Source organism: Daucus carota, chromosome 5 (assembly GCF_001625215.2).
Source record: "Daucus carota subsp. sativus chromosome 5, DH1 v3.0, whole genome shotgun sequence".
In the NCBI taxonomy this organism is placed as follows: Eukaryota; Viridiplantae; Streptophyta; class Magnoliopsida; order Apiales; family Apiaceae; genus Daucus; species Daucus carota.
The window spans coordinates 32,767,136-32,782,566 of NC_030385.2; the positions used below are offsets into that span (position 1 = coordinate 32,767,136).

Below are 15,431 nucleotides of genomic sequence, written 5' to 3' on the forward strand. Positions count from 1 at the left end.
TTTATATTAGAATTATTATACTGTGATTCAAATATTTTTCTAAAAATTTTTATGGTTCGAGATTAAAATTGATAAACACAATTTATTTTGAACTAAGAAGATGAATCATAAACATGCAATAAGATAGTAGAATTTGTTTTGGATTAAGAAAACGTTTTAGTATTCGTTCCTCACATAAATCGGGCATATTAATTTTAAAATATATTAGATAAAAATAATTTTGTGACGGTGCGATTTATACGATTATACAATTAAAATTGGTAGGAAACATTTATTTTGGATTAAAAAAAACCTAAAAGACATGAAAGACAGAATTTGTTTTGGATTTAGAAAAGAATTATAAACATGCAAGTAAATATCAGTTTCCTTATAGAACAGAATTTAATTTTGTTCCAATCTAACGGTGCTTATTTGTTCAATATGAAATCCAATGGATGATAAGCTTTTGAACCAGAGGACCATGCGACCAAATTATCTTCCTTACGCTTATTATATATAAGTATATAATAGTATAGATGTCGGAGGACTGGAGGGGTTACACGAAATAAGTAACGTACGAAAGTGCTACACTTGAATTTTAATTAGTCTCACACTTCAATTTTAGTTAGTGTTTCAGGCGACACATTTTTTTAGTTATTTTTTTAATTGTAAATTAGAAATACATACTTAATTTAAATAAATCTTAAGGATAACCAAATTATATAAATATTAAAAAAAAAAGAAAAGAGAATTACAAATTTAATATTAGAAATACATAATCAAATTATTATATAAATATTAAGGATCAAAAATTTTCAGTACGTCTTAAATTCATGATACCTATATATCTAAATACAAATCTTCAAGAGAATATAAGTTTTATAATCAAAAAATTTCTATTGCGTTTTAAATGCACAATATTTATATAATTAATTATTTTTTATATAATATCTGATTTTATCAGTAGTTAATGAACTGATTAAAAAAGAGAAAATATTTAAATAAAAAAGCCCCTAAATTTTGCTTCCAGTATAATCTCATGAATTAATTAAAAAAAATTTCTTTCTAAATATTATATAGGTAAAGAAGAATGTTGGACGGAGTTTTTTTCTTATCTTCCAAGAAATTCCATCTAATAAATTCAAAGTATCCCGGGAGAATATTTACACATACAGACACTGCTAATACAGCTAATTAGATGGCCGGAACACAAGAAACCGGAAATGGGAAAAAGGTGGTGGTTATCGGCGGTGGTGTGGCTGGTTCTTTAGCTGCTAAGTCTCTGCAATTCGTTTCTCAACTCACTCTCATTGATCCGTATGTTTCATTTCTTTTTAACCTCTTTATATTTGGGGTTTTAGGGTTTATCATATTATCTCTCACTTTCCAGTAAAGTTGCTTCAACTTGTTATACATTTAAATATGCTTATTAATAAGATTAAGAGGGGTGTATTGGATTGGGATTTTAAAACATTTTTTTGCATTCATGAAATCCGAGGGTATTCGATTGGGATTGTTTGAAATACATTAAAATCTTGAGGTATTCAATTGGGATTTTAAATTATGCTACAAAATCTGGTGGTATTCAATTGGGATTTTAAATTATGCTTTAAAATCCGATGGTATTCAATTGGGATTGTTTAAAATCCATTAAAATCTGATGGTATTCAAATGCTGATGGATTTTTTTTCATTTCATAGAATGATGGATTTTGTGGCATTCTTCAGTGTATTTTAAGTTTTTTGAAATCCCATCAAAATCAATGGGATTTTGAAGCATTGTACCTAAATCCCATCAACTCTGCGACATTTTATCAAGAATCCGCACAAAATCAAAATCTCATACAATCCATTAAAATCCATAGACTAAAAACAATCCATTAAAATCCCAATCGAATACAGAGATGATAGCAAAACTAGATTGTATATCCTTCTATATTTGTCATTTTTGTTGCTTAAACTGAAGTTATATATGTGGAGCACTTCGTCATTGTTGAGGAGTGAGAATTTAAACTCGACTGTGTGATATATGATATGATGAAATTTTTTACATTAGTGAATTGATTTACGGGACAGACAAGAAGAGGAAGAAAGCTACAGCGATGTGGTTGAATTAGGACACACATACAATCACTTACTTATTAGAAATAGTAGATTGGTGTGACTGCACTATATCTAATTATTGCAGGAAAATAGAATAGAGATGTGAGAAATATTGATTAGATACAAGTGTGTTTTACTGTTTTGTATATATATGTGTGTAGGTGAGATCTGATTGGTGTAAGTTTGGGGGTCTGGATCACGGAGATAGGCCGTGCGATAGGAATGAGTTTAACAGTGTATATCTGCTTTATGGTGGATTTGGATGTGGTTTAATCGTAGATTTTTGTTTACGGGGATTGCTTACTAGATGTCATCCGATGGGAATGAGTTTAATGGTTTAGATCTGGATTTTGTGCGAGTCGTAATTTGTGAATTTATCGATTCAGATTTTGGTTACTTGCTCTGAGGTTAGTTTCTGATTTACAAAATCTTCATATAAACATGGTTCTAGTAACATCTTTACAGTAAAAAAATCGCATTTGATACCATTGTTTACCTCACGGACTTGATGATATATGTTTAATCATTTTGTATATGTTTAAGGTTTTAGGGTTTGACATAATTGACAATCATTGTATGTACACCTTGATTACTACTACTAGTTTTTGAACAGTTGCTAGCTGTAAGTTGTAACATAGTGAAACTTGAGCAAACTTAGAATTAATGACCACCAAGATCATGATGACATACAATTTGCATCAACCATATACATTACCTAACCACCTATGCTAATTTTGATGGTTCTAAATATCGATAGTCGCCTAGAATATATCCTAGATTCTTAGTGATTATCTGGGAAGTTAAAATTTAATCGAAAGAAAATTACAGAAACAATATGGTTTTGATATAGCATTGAACTTTAAGATAATTTGTCAGTGATTACTTTAAGACTGGTAAGCAGGGGTGCGGCAGCCCCCCACCGAACTGCGCACTAGATACGTTCGGGTGCGGGGATGCGCGAGGGTGGGGCTTCAAACGTACGGGGTGCGCCACCGTGGCGTGTCCCCGTATTTTTCTGTCCTAACCGTATACATATTAAAATTGAACAAAAAGACTACTTTTTATATCATGGAGTTTTTAAAAAAATTTCCAAACTGATAAATAAAAAACATACATAATAATCATTCTGCACCGCTATAAAATAACTAGGTTAAAAAAGTATTGAGTTGATAATATATATAATATTAATTTTCATAAATATTATTATCAGACAATACAAGACACATTAATAAAATCTATTATGAAAGTAATAAGATGAATAATAATTTTAATAAATTAAAAAATAGCAAAAATAATTTATCTCAGCCCTTGCTTCGCACGAGTTAAAAGCTAGTGTGTGTGCGTCTGTGTACACTTTTGAATAAATATCAATTTTTTTCATAAGAAGCCAATTTTAATATTAATATGTTCTGAGATAAATGACAAACAACTGGTTCAGCCAGTTTCTAGGCTTCTAAATCTATTTAAGTCATTTCCGGCGTCACTCATTCAGCTAAGTATCACGATTTTGCCTCTTTTTCACTTGTATAAATTTTGGGCTGTGGCAGTAAAGCTTGATTAAATCTGTACACTCTTTCGTCATCCATTCTCATTGCTCGAACTCGTCTCGTCCATCTTTGATAACTCTTGGAGCCCTTCGTCATGGTTGAAGATGAGATATTATAGTCGATTGTGTAATCAACTAAGACTCAACCACAAGGAAAAAGTTCCAAGGGTTATCTAATGGAATCTTTTACAATTGTATATGATTGAATTAGATAACACATATGAGCACTTACATAGAGGAATGCACTACAGTGTTTCTTCTGATTACAGAATAATGAAAGTTGTGAGAGATGATGAGATAAAGGGTGTGATTGTGTGTGTGTATATATATGAATGTAGATGTGAGATTTGATTTGTGGAAGTTTTGGGGTGCAGATCGTGCAATTAAGCCGTTGGATTGGAATGAGTTAAACAGTGTAGATCTGGTTTTGGGTGTGTTAGGATGAGATTCTTATTGACTGATATATAATGGCACAGATATATTACTACTTACATAGAAGCCATTGAATGGTAATGAGTTTAACGGATTAGATTGTTCTGGTTAGGTTGGGATGTGATTGTGATTGGATGATCTGTAGTGCCGGGGATTTGTTACTAGAAGCCATTTGACGAGGTTTGTATTTGATAGTTTTGATTGCTTTTTAGATATAATATATTTTAGTAAGATTCAGCAAAATAAAAATAAATAAATTAGCAGGTCTTGAAATTTTCCATTTTAGTGCAAAATTCAGTTTTAAGTTAATCTTGATTGCTCCGCCAGATTAATTTCTCATTGACTTAATTTGTGATTCCCCATAAAATTAAATTCCAACTTGAAATCTCATTCCAGGCTTGAATGTATGTGAATTATATTATAATTTAGGTACTATGGTGGTTGGATTTCTCGATTCAACAAAGAAAAATAATATGAACGGAGTTATGACGTAAATATTAAGAATTTAGCAATGCACTTGTATTGTTTTATTATTTGTTTTCTTAGCCTTGCGATCAATTTAGTAGCAATTAGATTTATGCCAATTGAATTTTTACACTCTGTTTTTGTTACTCCCACTAGCCACCTAAGTTACCTTTCTACGCAAAGAGAAACCTTGATCCAGATAGGCAGATAGTAGGGTAGTTAAGCTATAAATTTTACCTTCCCCTGTAGTACATGGTACTTGAGCCCACTAAAATTATAGGAGTTTTGGTATATGGGACCTAAAAGAGATGGCAAGGATTGCTTTTGTGTTTTGTTGCAATGCCAAAATTGCCAATAAAGTTAGGCACATTGTGACTCTGTCTTAAAACAAAAAAGCATAGAGATATTCGCTGAAGAAACTATATGTTAATGTACTACCGACATACTGTTATTCAGGATGCTGCCTCATATACAATGGCCTTAAACTATTGCTTGATTATGAATAATGTGATGCAGAGCAGAAAATAATGAAACTAGTTTTTGAATTATATTATTTTTTAGATATAAAAAAATTGGAATTAATTATTTTTATTATTTATCGGAAATATTCTGGAATTTGAAACATATTTTAACAACTCTGTATAGACTAGATAATTAGAATTAGATTCTTATCATTATATAAATTGTTTTACTGCCGAGTAAGTGGAGGTATCTTTCTATATTGATGAATTTCTACTTCTCTGTGGCGATAGGTTCTATACCACAATTTTTATTCCTTTTTAGCCCAGCATCACAATGTGTCTTTTCCTTTGAGCTAGTCTGTGGGATAATACACACATTATATATGTAGCTAGTATATAATGTGTGTATCTTTCTATGTTGATGAATTTCTACTTCTCTGTGGCGATGGGTTCTATACCACAATTTGTAGTCCTTTTTAGCCCGGCATCACAATGTGTCCTTTTCCTTTGAGCTAGTCTGGGGATAATATACACATCATATATGTAGCTAGTACATATATCCTTGCATTTTTTGTTAGCATCCAGTGTGAGCACCCAATACTTCTTTGAGTTAAACGCGATCATGTATACCGTATAACTTCAGGCATCAAGAGGTTCTAAAATAATTGATAAGTTTCACGTTCTAAGCAGCCTCCTATTCTATAAAGCGCCTAAAGTACATTTCTGTAAACTTCAGATGTTCCTATTTATCGTTATGGTAGGTCGTGATCATACTTGAGATCGAACTATTTGAAGACTTAAATTTTCTTTTTCTTTAATTAATGCATTGGTTTGGTGTACCTACTTGAACTGGACATAACGAATTTTACAAGTTCTACTTTGCATGTGTTGACATGATTTCCTGATAATATATTATAAAAATAATTGCTGAGTGAGTAGATAACAAAATGAAATCTATATATGTGAGCTTATAGCTCTGTTTTCTTAAGCCTACTAAATTTTGATAAATTGAATGCAGAAAAGAATATTTTGAGATTCCATGGGCAAACTTGAGGGCAATGGTAGAGCCATCATTTGCTGAGAGATCAGTAATCTACCACAAGGATTACCTCACAAATGGTAATATTGTTACATCCAAAGCTATCAATGTAAAAGAAAATGAAGTCATGACTGCTGATGGTCGTTCAATTTCCTATGACTATCTTGTCATAGCTTCTGGTCACAAAGATCTGTTCCCGGAAAGTAGAACAGAGAGACTTAAACAGTACCAGTCAGGTAACACTCATAGGCTCGCTGACCTACTTTCATACTGGTAAGAATAATAAATATTTGAACTGCTGAAGCAATCCAAACTTTGGTGAGTAGGGTTTCCGTTGATTAGAATTCAGAACATATAGGCATTAGTCCAGTGTTTGGCATTTCATAGCAAGTGTGCTAACCCCTATTCCTTCGCTTTACTTTTCTTTATTTCCAAAATAAAACTTGGTAATCGTTAAGTTTAAAATGACCCTGCATATTTCTTCTGACTCTAGAATCTATACCCTTTGTTAATAACCGTAACCCTTTTTTTAGTGTAACATCAGAAGTACCAAATACCAAAATACCAAAATTTGGTGGTCATCATATCAATTTTTATTTAATAATAATTATTATTATACTACTATGGAAAGACCAGGATTTGTAATATAACGACTATCCCACTAATAGAATTATATCGCCAACAAAATTATTCGTTTTAATTTTTAAAACTCAAACAATTTAATTTATAAAACAATTAACTCTATAAAATTCCTATTATGTTTTAGTTATCAAATAAATAAGTTGTCCATATATGTTTCTTATTTAATAATAATTACTGCTATGAAAAAATTTCCATGTTGACTAGGATTTTCTTAGTAATGACTATCCGACCAACATAATTATATCGCCAACAAAACTATTCGTTTTAAAATTCTAAAATTTAAACAATTTAATTTATGAAACAACTTTGTAAAATTCCGATAATGTTTTAGTTGTCAAATAAATAAGTAGTCATGTTGATATTATTAACAAAATCCATATTAATACAAAATTTAATTTAAGCCCCGTCCTCCACAAGATTGCGATAAAGACGAAGAAGGTGGGAGTAACACTGTCATGAAAACGCAAACTTCCCCGATAATGATGTCAGTGTCACTATTATCATTGCAACTATTGTGCATGTTACAACATATAGTAAAAAAGACAAGACATTGTCAAAAAAATTTGATAACAAATTAGTTTTAAATTAAAGCTATTTAACTTATACTTCTATATTAATTTTTTAAGCAAATATTGAAACGTGCTTGACATGGGTCATAAACTAGTCAGATTAATGATGCATGTTCAATTTAAGAACGAATTGGAGTGTTCAGTGTTGTATTCTGCCAGATGCGAAATGTTTTACTGATGATCATTGTAAAAAGTGGGAACATGATGGTTTACACATTAATATATGCACGAAGCTTAAACTTTTCACATAAGTCACTTTGTTGTTATACGTTTGCATTTATATTTGAACTTGAGGTTATACTGTTATTGCAGAAAATGAAAAAATAAAATCTTCCCAGTCCGTACTGATTGTTGGAGGTGGGCCTACTGGTGTAGAACTTGCTGGGGAAATTGCGGTTGATTTTCCTGAGAAAAAGGTTACTCTGGTGCATAATGGATCTAGATTGCTGGAAGTGCTTGGACCTAAAGCTGCCAAGAAGACTCTAGACTGGTTGACATCGAAAAATGTGGAAGTGAAATTTAATCAGAAAGTCAATTTGAGTAATCTTGCAGATGGAAGCAAAGACTATAAAACTTCAGCTGGAGAAACAATCAAAGCAGATAGCCATTTCCTGTGCATTGGGAAACCACTGGCCTCAGAATGGCTAAAAGAGACTGTATTGAGGGACAGTTTAGATGAATTTGGGAGGCTAGCAGTAGATGCAAACCTCAGAATTAAGGGCTGCAAGAATATCTTTGCAATTGGTGATATTACAGATCTTAAGGTACATCTTGCACAGATATCTTTTCTATTCTATACCACTTCCGTTCCTACATACATCATTCTCTTCTAATCTTAAAATTATTTTGGACCAAATTTTTTATATGTTTAATTAATAATATTCAGTACAATTACACGTGATTAGTTGAACGCTCTAAGAGGTTCAACTGCCTAAATTCTGTAACATATCTTGTATAGTTGCATATTGCAGTCAGCTGAAACTGTGATTTCAATGTAGGAAATGAAACAGGGGTATCTGGCACAAAAACATTCTGCAGTTGTGGCGAATAACATCAAGATATTAATGTCTGGAGGAAATGAAGGTAAAATGTCGATTTACGAGCCTACTTCAAAGGCCATTGCTATTGTTACACTAGGTAGGTGTAATGGAGTGGCTGAATTTCCATTTTTAACCCTCAGCGGATTTATCCCCGGTTTAATAAAGTCCAAAGATTTGTTTGTGGGGAAGACAAGGAAACTTATGGGGCTGAACTAAGTGTCACCAGGTCAAAGAAACTACCTTTATTATGTAAATTACGCCTTTTGTTACAGATTATAATTTTGGAAGTCCTTTTTCAGTTTTACTTCATATTATTATTAAACTTGTTGTATAATAAAGATGTTGAACATCCAAAAGTCGAAAGTGAGCTGTTGTTCCATTGGGTTATTATTTTTAAATTTGTTGTATAATTCAGATGGTCAGCATCTAAAATTGAAAAGCGACTCGTACTAAGAATTTTCATATAAGACCACATAGGTGAGTGCTGGTTCCATGGGGTACATACTTTATTATACAAAGAAGACTAGCTGTTATCAACTACAGCTTAAACCTTAATGTGTTCACTATCACAAGAACCTTTCCAATTCAAGGAAACAGAAACAAGCTTTATATAAACCTTTCAGCAACTCAAAGAAAAGAAGCCGCCACTTGAATGGGTAAAACATGATTGAAATTCATAATTTTCATATCTTGCACGCTTAGAAACACACAAACTCTACTATCTTGGATATGTAATGCCCAGGCAGACTACGAGATAGGTCTCGAGGTCACCAAATTTTTTCAAGGAAAAAACAAGAACAGTGATACATGCACATTTATAGTTGTAAGCCCTTGTGCATGACATGCACATACTACATTGTGATTTAAGACGCTGGAAAGATGGCAATATTTTGCGCACAAAACTAGAATGCAGATACAGTGTACAACTATGTACATGTATCAGCACCCAACATTGAAACTCATATGAAAGACTGAATTTACAAAGAAAGCAGTCAAGAAACAAATTTCTTTCAGAATACTCTTACTATCACTATCGGGCATCGGAAGATGTAAAGGAATCTGCAAATCCAGCTGGTCTATTTGGTATGCTTCCAGTGCTATCCTGTAAATCAGAGTTTTTGGAATTAGTGGTTTCTGATTCCTTCCATCCCTCCAGCATTTCTGACAGAGGTAGATTGTAATCTATGCCAGAATAGTCCTCTGTTTCACTATCAAAAGGCTTCCACTTCTCAATCAATTGACCCAGCACATTAACTGCATGTCCCATATCTGGCCGATGATTTGGATCCCTCGCAGTGCAGTGTCCGGCCAGATCAGCTATAATGGAAATGCTATCGAAAATTTCTTCCTTTGCGTCAATAGTTGGATCAATAGCATCATTTAGCTTCTTCTTGTCCGGTTTTATCTGTAAAAACCACTCAGCGAGATACCTGCTTTCCTCGCTACGTTGTTCATCAAGTGCCATTAATCCAGTTAAAAGTTCCATTAACACAACTCCAAAACTGAAAACATCAGCTTTAGTTGTGATCTTGCCTGTCACTACAAATTACAAGAAAAATAGTAAAAATATAATAGGCATAAGACATGATACTACTGCAATGTTTCTATAAAAAGAGATAATTGCCTAAATACCACGACGACTATGCATTAGGCAGATTTAAACAATTATTTTACATAAACCAGTAACTCAGAAGATGGCATTGGTTATACCATACAAGCACGGGCCATGCATAGTACGCAGGCTTTTACAGGGATTTCATGTAAACTTGATTACTAAATAGTTTATTTTAAGGGCACAAAAGCATTAGTAAATGTATACAACACCACGGAAACTGGGAAGCAAACATGTATATTTGCTCCATCAACAGAACTGCATTTAAAACAAAATCATCTGGACAAAGGGAAGAATAGTATATATACTTACCAGCATATTCCGGTGCAAGGTATCCAAATGTTCCAGCAAGCCTAGTTGCAACAGACCTCTCTCGATCAGGGGCCAGTTTTACTAATCCAAAGTCAGAAACTTTTGCTCTAAAGTCATCCCCAAGAAGTATATTTGAAGATTTCAGGTCACGATGTATGAAGCTCTGGTGTGCCAAATTATGAAGATATTCCATTCCCCTGGCAACATCTAAAGCAATAGTAAGCCTTCTTTTCCAAGATAAGGGCTCTAGATTTAGTTTCTTCCAACGAAAGAGATGCATGCTTAGAGCCCCTTGAGGCATATATTCATAGACCAAAAGCCTCTCATTGCCTTCAACAGAGTACCCAAGAAGCGAAACTAGATGCCGGTGTCGAACCTTGGAAAGAACACCAATTTCAGCTTCAAATTCATCCACTGCTTTGTTACTAACTACCCCTGCTTCCATTCTTTTAACTGCCAATCTGGTTCCATCTTCTAGTTCTCCCTTGTATACTACTCCAAAACCTCCACGCCCAAGTTCATTTTTTGGTGCAAAATTATCAGTTACCTTGCGAAGAACCTGAACGGAGATGACTGCATTTCCGTCCTCAATTACATGGGTATTTTGTAATCCACCGTTTACTCTGTGCTCGTAGTTAGACCCAGTTTGATAAGACCCATCCATGTCGCTAGAAACAGTAATTTTGACAATGTTATTTGAGCCAGATATATCTCTTGGGTGTACGACAAAAGCACCAGGAGCTTTCTTAGAGTCTTTGCGTTTCTTGTAGCAATATACAGATAAAAGAGCTGTAAGAACAATTAGAGTCATAGAAGATACAATTGAGGCAGCAACAATGACATACTTGACTTTCTTGCCTTTACTTGACTCGTTCTTCTGTGTGAAAGAATCAGGTGAATCAAAAGTTGAAGCTTTGGATGGGGAAGGTGGGCTGTCTGGTTTTTGTGAATCAACATTACCTGCCGAGGAATTGCTTGATGGTGATCTTGGACTTACCTTTGGACTAGTAGCCGGAGATGGGGCAAGTGGAGCAACAAGTGGCTGCCCACCTTTTGCAGCAACTAATTGAGGATTGCCATCTATTATGATCTTCACGTTATCATGAAACTTTGGCAATGGAGGTGCAAAATTGTTTCCGGTTAAATCTAACACTCGCAAAGATTTTAACTTCGTTATATTTGAGGGGACTGTGCCACTTAGATTGTTCCTATCAAGGTGAATCTCGAGTAGAGAATCTAAATTTGCAAGTGAAGGACTTAATGTGCCATTAAGATGGAAGCCACGCAAAATTATTCGAGAAACCTGGGACTCTGAGTTGCATACGATACCCAACCAGGGCTGTTGACATGGATCATTACCAGACCATTGAGAAGCCAAATTTGGAGGGAACCCAGAAGCACTGAGAAAATCTAGTAATGCATCTACGCTAGGAGAACATTTCTCACCAGGATCAGACTGACAGAACGAATTTGAAGAATAAGTTACGTTAGAAGCTTTAAACTTTGGGATCGGACCCATAAGCATATTGTTGCTCAAATCCAATTTCCGTAAATTCAAATTTGCCAAACCTGGCGGAATCAAGCCAACAAATTTGTTCCCATTAAGGTTAAGTTGTTGCAAAGATGTTAGATCCCCAATACTTTCAGGGATAGTCCCAGAAAACTGATTACCATGAAGCAATACTTCAGTCAGTCCTGTCATCGAACCAATGACATCAATTGTGCCCGTCATTCCTCCATCACTTTGACCATTCAGCCAAAGAATCTGTAACATGGACTCACGAAAGCTCTCCGGTATACTGCCAGATATTCTGTTTTCTGCCAGCCTCAGTAAAGACAGAGATGGCATTGTCCCGAAAAAATCTGGCAAAGGTCCAACCACATTACAACCACTACACGAAAAATTTGTCAGTTGAGCTGACTCTTGAAGCTCATCAGATATAGACCATCCTGAACTCGCATTAAACGGGTTTCTGTCTAAAGCAAGAACCCTCACACTACTTAGACCATGAAAGAAATCCGAAGGGATCGCATCAAACTCATTGAAATCCAAGTATGCATACTGCAATTCTGATAACCCGCTAAAACTAGGCAATGTACCATTTAGTCTGTTATTCTGCAGACCCAAATTTTCAAGTTTTATGAGCATATTGAAGTTCTGAGGTAAAGGCCCCTTCAAGCCCAAATTTTTAGCCTGAATTTGTGTAACTCTACCATCAGAACAAAAGACATGAGGCCAAAGAGGAGGGCCACAAGGGTCATCACCCTTGTTTGGCCACTCCAGAAGCTCTGAATTTTCCAACCCATTTCTAAAATCATCCAGAATTGCAAAATCACCAGGGTGGGTGAGACTACAAACAAGTGAACTAATACACAACCACAACAAAATATTAATACCAAACTCAAAATGATCACAACCCATGACTTGACTCAGAATAAAATGACTGCAAGATCACATCTCACACTCCCCAGCTCTTGAATTTAACAAAGAAACATAACTAAAATCAAGAAAATTATACTCATATAGCATATATCAAAACAAATGATAAAACAAACCTCAGAGTAATAGTAAAATTTTCTTGTTTTAACAACAGAGATAATTGTGAAATGGAAGTAATGTAGTGGTGATTCTGAAGTAGAACGTGAAAAAGGCCTGATGCAAGAAAACAAATGAGAGGAGATTTTCTAGAAACTAGGGGTTTTCTAGAGTCTGTATACAAACCCGGTACAAGATTTCTATACATACAATACAAGTACAGTGGGTGTTTGTTTACTGGGTGTAAGTCCGGCTTCTGGATTATAAGTTAAGAGCACTTATTCGTATCGTTTGTGTAATAAGTCAAGAAGCACTTATACCTTTGTTTCAGGGTTTTTACTTATTTCTCAAACACTTTAATCACTTATAAGTCTTATCATGCTTCTAACTTCTACTCCATTTATTTATTTTAAACAAAAAACACTTATTATAAGCTCACTCAAACGACCTCATAGTCTGTCTGGACAATAAATTGTGTGTACTTGTAGGTGTATTTATTAGTCTTGATCGTAACTAGTATCAATTTCGTGACAAGGGGCCTGGTACTTTTTTATTCAGTACAACTTGTCCATGTCAACATATACATAAATTTATGTATGCATTTCAGGAATGAAGAAACTTTAAACTTGCCATTCTTCTTCTCTTTTATTACGAACATTTTTAAAAGTTTCAAAATGTAGCTCAGAGTTACAAATCAAAAATTAAATAAAACTTAGATTTACAAACTGTCACGTTTCAAAGTATGAGATTTAATTTACTACTGAGGCAAAATCCGAGTTACAAAATACAATATACTCAAAATAATAATATTTCCAAACAAAGTCATTTTTTCTCCAAACAGGACAAAGAGAACTCCTTAAATAAAAAACATGAACATAGTATACTCATGACCTTTTGCTAAAATGAATAGAATAATTCATATACTAAAATTTTGATAATATTTCAAAAAAATCCCAGTACAATTTAAATTTATTTATAATAATATTTACAAAATCTAAATTTATTTATAATTTATCATGCCTATTAAACTATAGGATTCTCAATACCGTAAAATTTTCAACTTGTCTCAAATAGGTGTTTTCACTTAATTATACACACAAACAGTATAATTCAAGGAAAATGCTAGGGACCCCAAATATTTATCCCAAAATTTTTTCCCAAATGACGTGGCAAAATCTCATTGGGTGCATTCATTCCCATAATAATGAGGCCCCCCTGCAGATTCATCAATCACCCAATCAAATTTCGCCACTTGTTAGCCACGTCATTTGGTAACAAATTTTGGGGAAAAAATTTGGGGTCTCTAGCATTGCCCATAATTCAATGACTGTTGCAGGTGGGGAGCAGTGATGTGCACAGATCTTAGGAGTGGCCCCACATCCAATCTACTACCCGCTAAATCGGCGCATGTTAAGGTATTATGGCGTTGTTCCTTCTTTCACTTATATATACCAATTTTTAAATCAGATCAGAATTTATATCATTAATATTTGTCACGAGAATTATTACTCTTGTCACGAAGCTTTATCAACAAGGTAAGACAACAAAGAAAAGGAGTCCGATCCATGCTCCATAATTAAATACTAACCATATTTTTGTGATGCAGCAGGCTTAAGGATCGGAAGGCTTTTAAGTTTTTTTCGATTTTAAAATAAAAAATATTTACTTATATAATAAGTTAGAGTTAAAAATTAGAATTAAGTCAGAAATTGACTTTTAAATCAGAAGTTAGTTTAAGTACATATCTAGGATTTTGGTAAATTTATAAGTCTTTTTTATATGTATTAATATATTTCATGTATACTCAATATTAATATATTTATGATCGAGGTTCAAATATAGATATTTTCCAAAGTAATAGGGTAATTGTAATTTCTATTTATTTTTAAATGAGCATAATTCATTACTACTCGACTCCACGACCAAGTAGTCTAAATGAGTGAAATTTACAACTATCTCGATGGAAAAAATATATATTTTTTTAACATGCATACATATAGATAAATGTTTTTCTTTACTAACTCTATCGAATAAAGGTGAAATCGAAGGTACCGATACTTATCTTTTGTCTGGCAAAAGATAAATCGTCGACAAAAGAACAAAGGAAAGGATATAAACATAAAATGATGAGCATGATTGTCCCCAGTAACATAATTCCAGCGCCATTCAAGTAAACACAAGCATAACTCGGTGCGAAAATAAAAGTGACAAATAGAAAAATAGAATGTGAATATGTGATACGATAATTCGGGTGATATTATGTTTTGAATTCACACCGTTTCATTTAAGAATGATAATTAATCTTTAACACACAAATATTAACATGTAGAAAAAGAAGGTTGAAAAATAAAAATTCTAGAGATACATTATTTTGAAAGGAGTCATATTTCCGTTGGAAGATATATATATATATATATATTCTAGTATCTGCGTATAAAAATTATTATTTAATATTATTTAACAAAATGTATTATAATATTCCTATACTGGGAGTTAGGAACATGTTGTCCCGTGAAAAAAGAGAACCATGACAAGTTTTGGATAAAAAATGTTGAAGGAGTTTAATTGGACGCGGGTGCAAGTAAAATAAAGTTTAGTGGTGCTAATGCGGTGTGTTTTCTTCAATTTAAAGACCAAAATATTACTAATTAATTACAGTTGTGCGAGAGATTAGTAACTGTGCCAATAGGTTGCTT

At 33.5% G+C, this 15,431-nt stretch overlaps 2 protein-coding genes across 4 annotated transcripts; one reads left to right on the top strand and one right to left on the bottom strand.

Moving 5' to 3' along the window:
- The first annotated feature begins 1,094 nt into the window (after positions 1-1,094).
- LOC108219896 (uncharacterized) lies at positions 1,095-8,654 on the top strand. Of its 3 annotated transcripts, none has more exons than XM_017393463.2 (5): positions 1,095-1,296; positions 6,004-6,260; positions 7,548-7,999; positions 8,234-8,318; positions 8,416-8,654. In XM_017393463.2, the coding sequence occupies exons 1-5, from the start codon at positions 1,178-1,180 to the stop codon at positions 8,433-8,435; spliced, it is 933 nt and encodes a 310-aa protein (XP_017248952.1). In that variant the 5' UTR covers positions 1,095-1,177; the 3' UTR covers positions 8,436-8,654. The 3 variants fall into 3 exon arrangements, with proteins under 3 accessions (XP_017248952.1, XP_017248951.1, XP_017248954.1); XM_017393465.2 differs by adding an exon at positions 2,243-2,488 and having other exon boundaries at positions 1,155-1,296; positions 8,234-8,654; XM_017393462.2 differs by having other exon boundaries at positions 1,096-1,296; positions 8,234-8,654.
- Positions 8,655-8,928: 274 nt separating this feature from the next.
- On the bottom strand, positions 8,929-12,926 carry LOC108224129 (receptor protein kinase TMK1). The gene is made up of 2 exons (XM_017398698.2): positions 10,200-12,926; positions 8,929-9,814 (listed from the first exon to the last, which is right to left on the bottom strand). Exons 1-2 carry the CDS (start codon positions 12,619-12,621, stop codon positions 9,306-9,308), a joined length of 2,931 nt encoding a protein of 976 aa, XP_017254187.1. The 5' UTR covers positions 12,622-12,926; the 3' UTR covers positions 8,929-9,305.
- Between the last annotated feature and the right edge of the window lie 2,505 nt (positions 12,927-15,431).

What these genes read in the sequence shown, in the direction of transcription:
- LOC108219896 (XM_017393462.2), top strand. Translation starts at nt 1,178, where the DNA reads ATGGCCGGAACACAAGAAACCGGAAATGGGAAAAAGGTGGTGGTTATC. An exon ending in ACTTAAACAGTACCAGTCAG is followed by an intron (nt 6,261 to 7,547) that starts GTAACACTCATA and finishes CTGTTATTGCAG; the next exon opens with AAAATGAAAAAATAAAATCT. An exon ending in GTGATATTACAGATCTTAAG is followed by an intron (nt 8,000 to 8,233) that starts GTACATCTTGCA and finishes ATTTCAATGTAG; the next exon opens with GAAATGAAACAGGGGTATCT.
- LOC108224129 (XM_017398698.2), bottom strand. Translation starts at nt 12,621, where the DNA reads ATGGGTTGTGATCATTTTGAGTTTGGTATTAATATTTTGTTGTGGTTG. An exon ending in CCTTGCACCGGAATATGCTG is followed by an intron (nt 9,815 to 10,199) that starts GTAAGTATATAT and finishes TGTAATTTGTAG; the next exon opens with TGACAGGCAAGATCACAACT.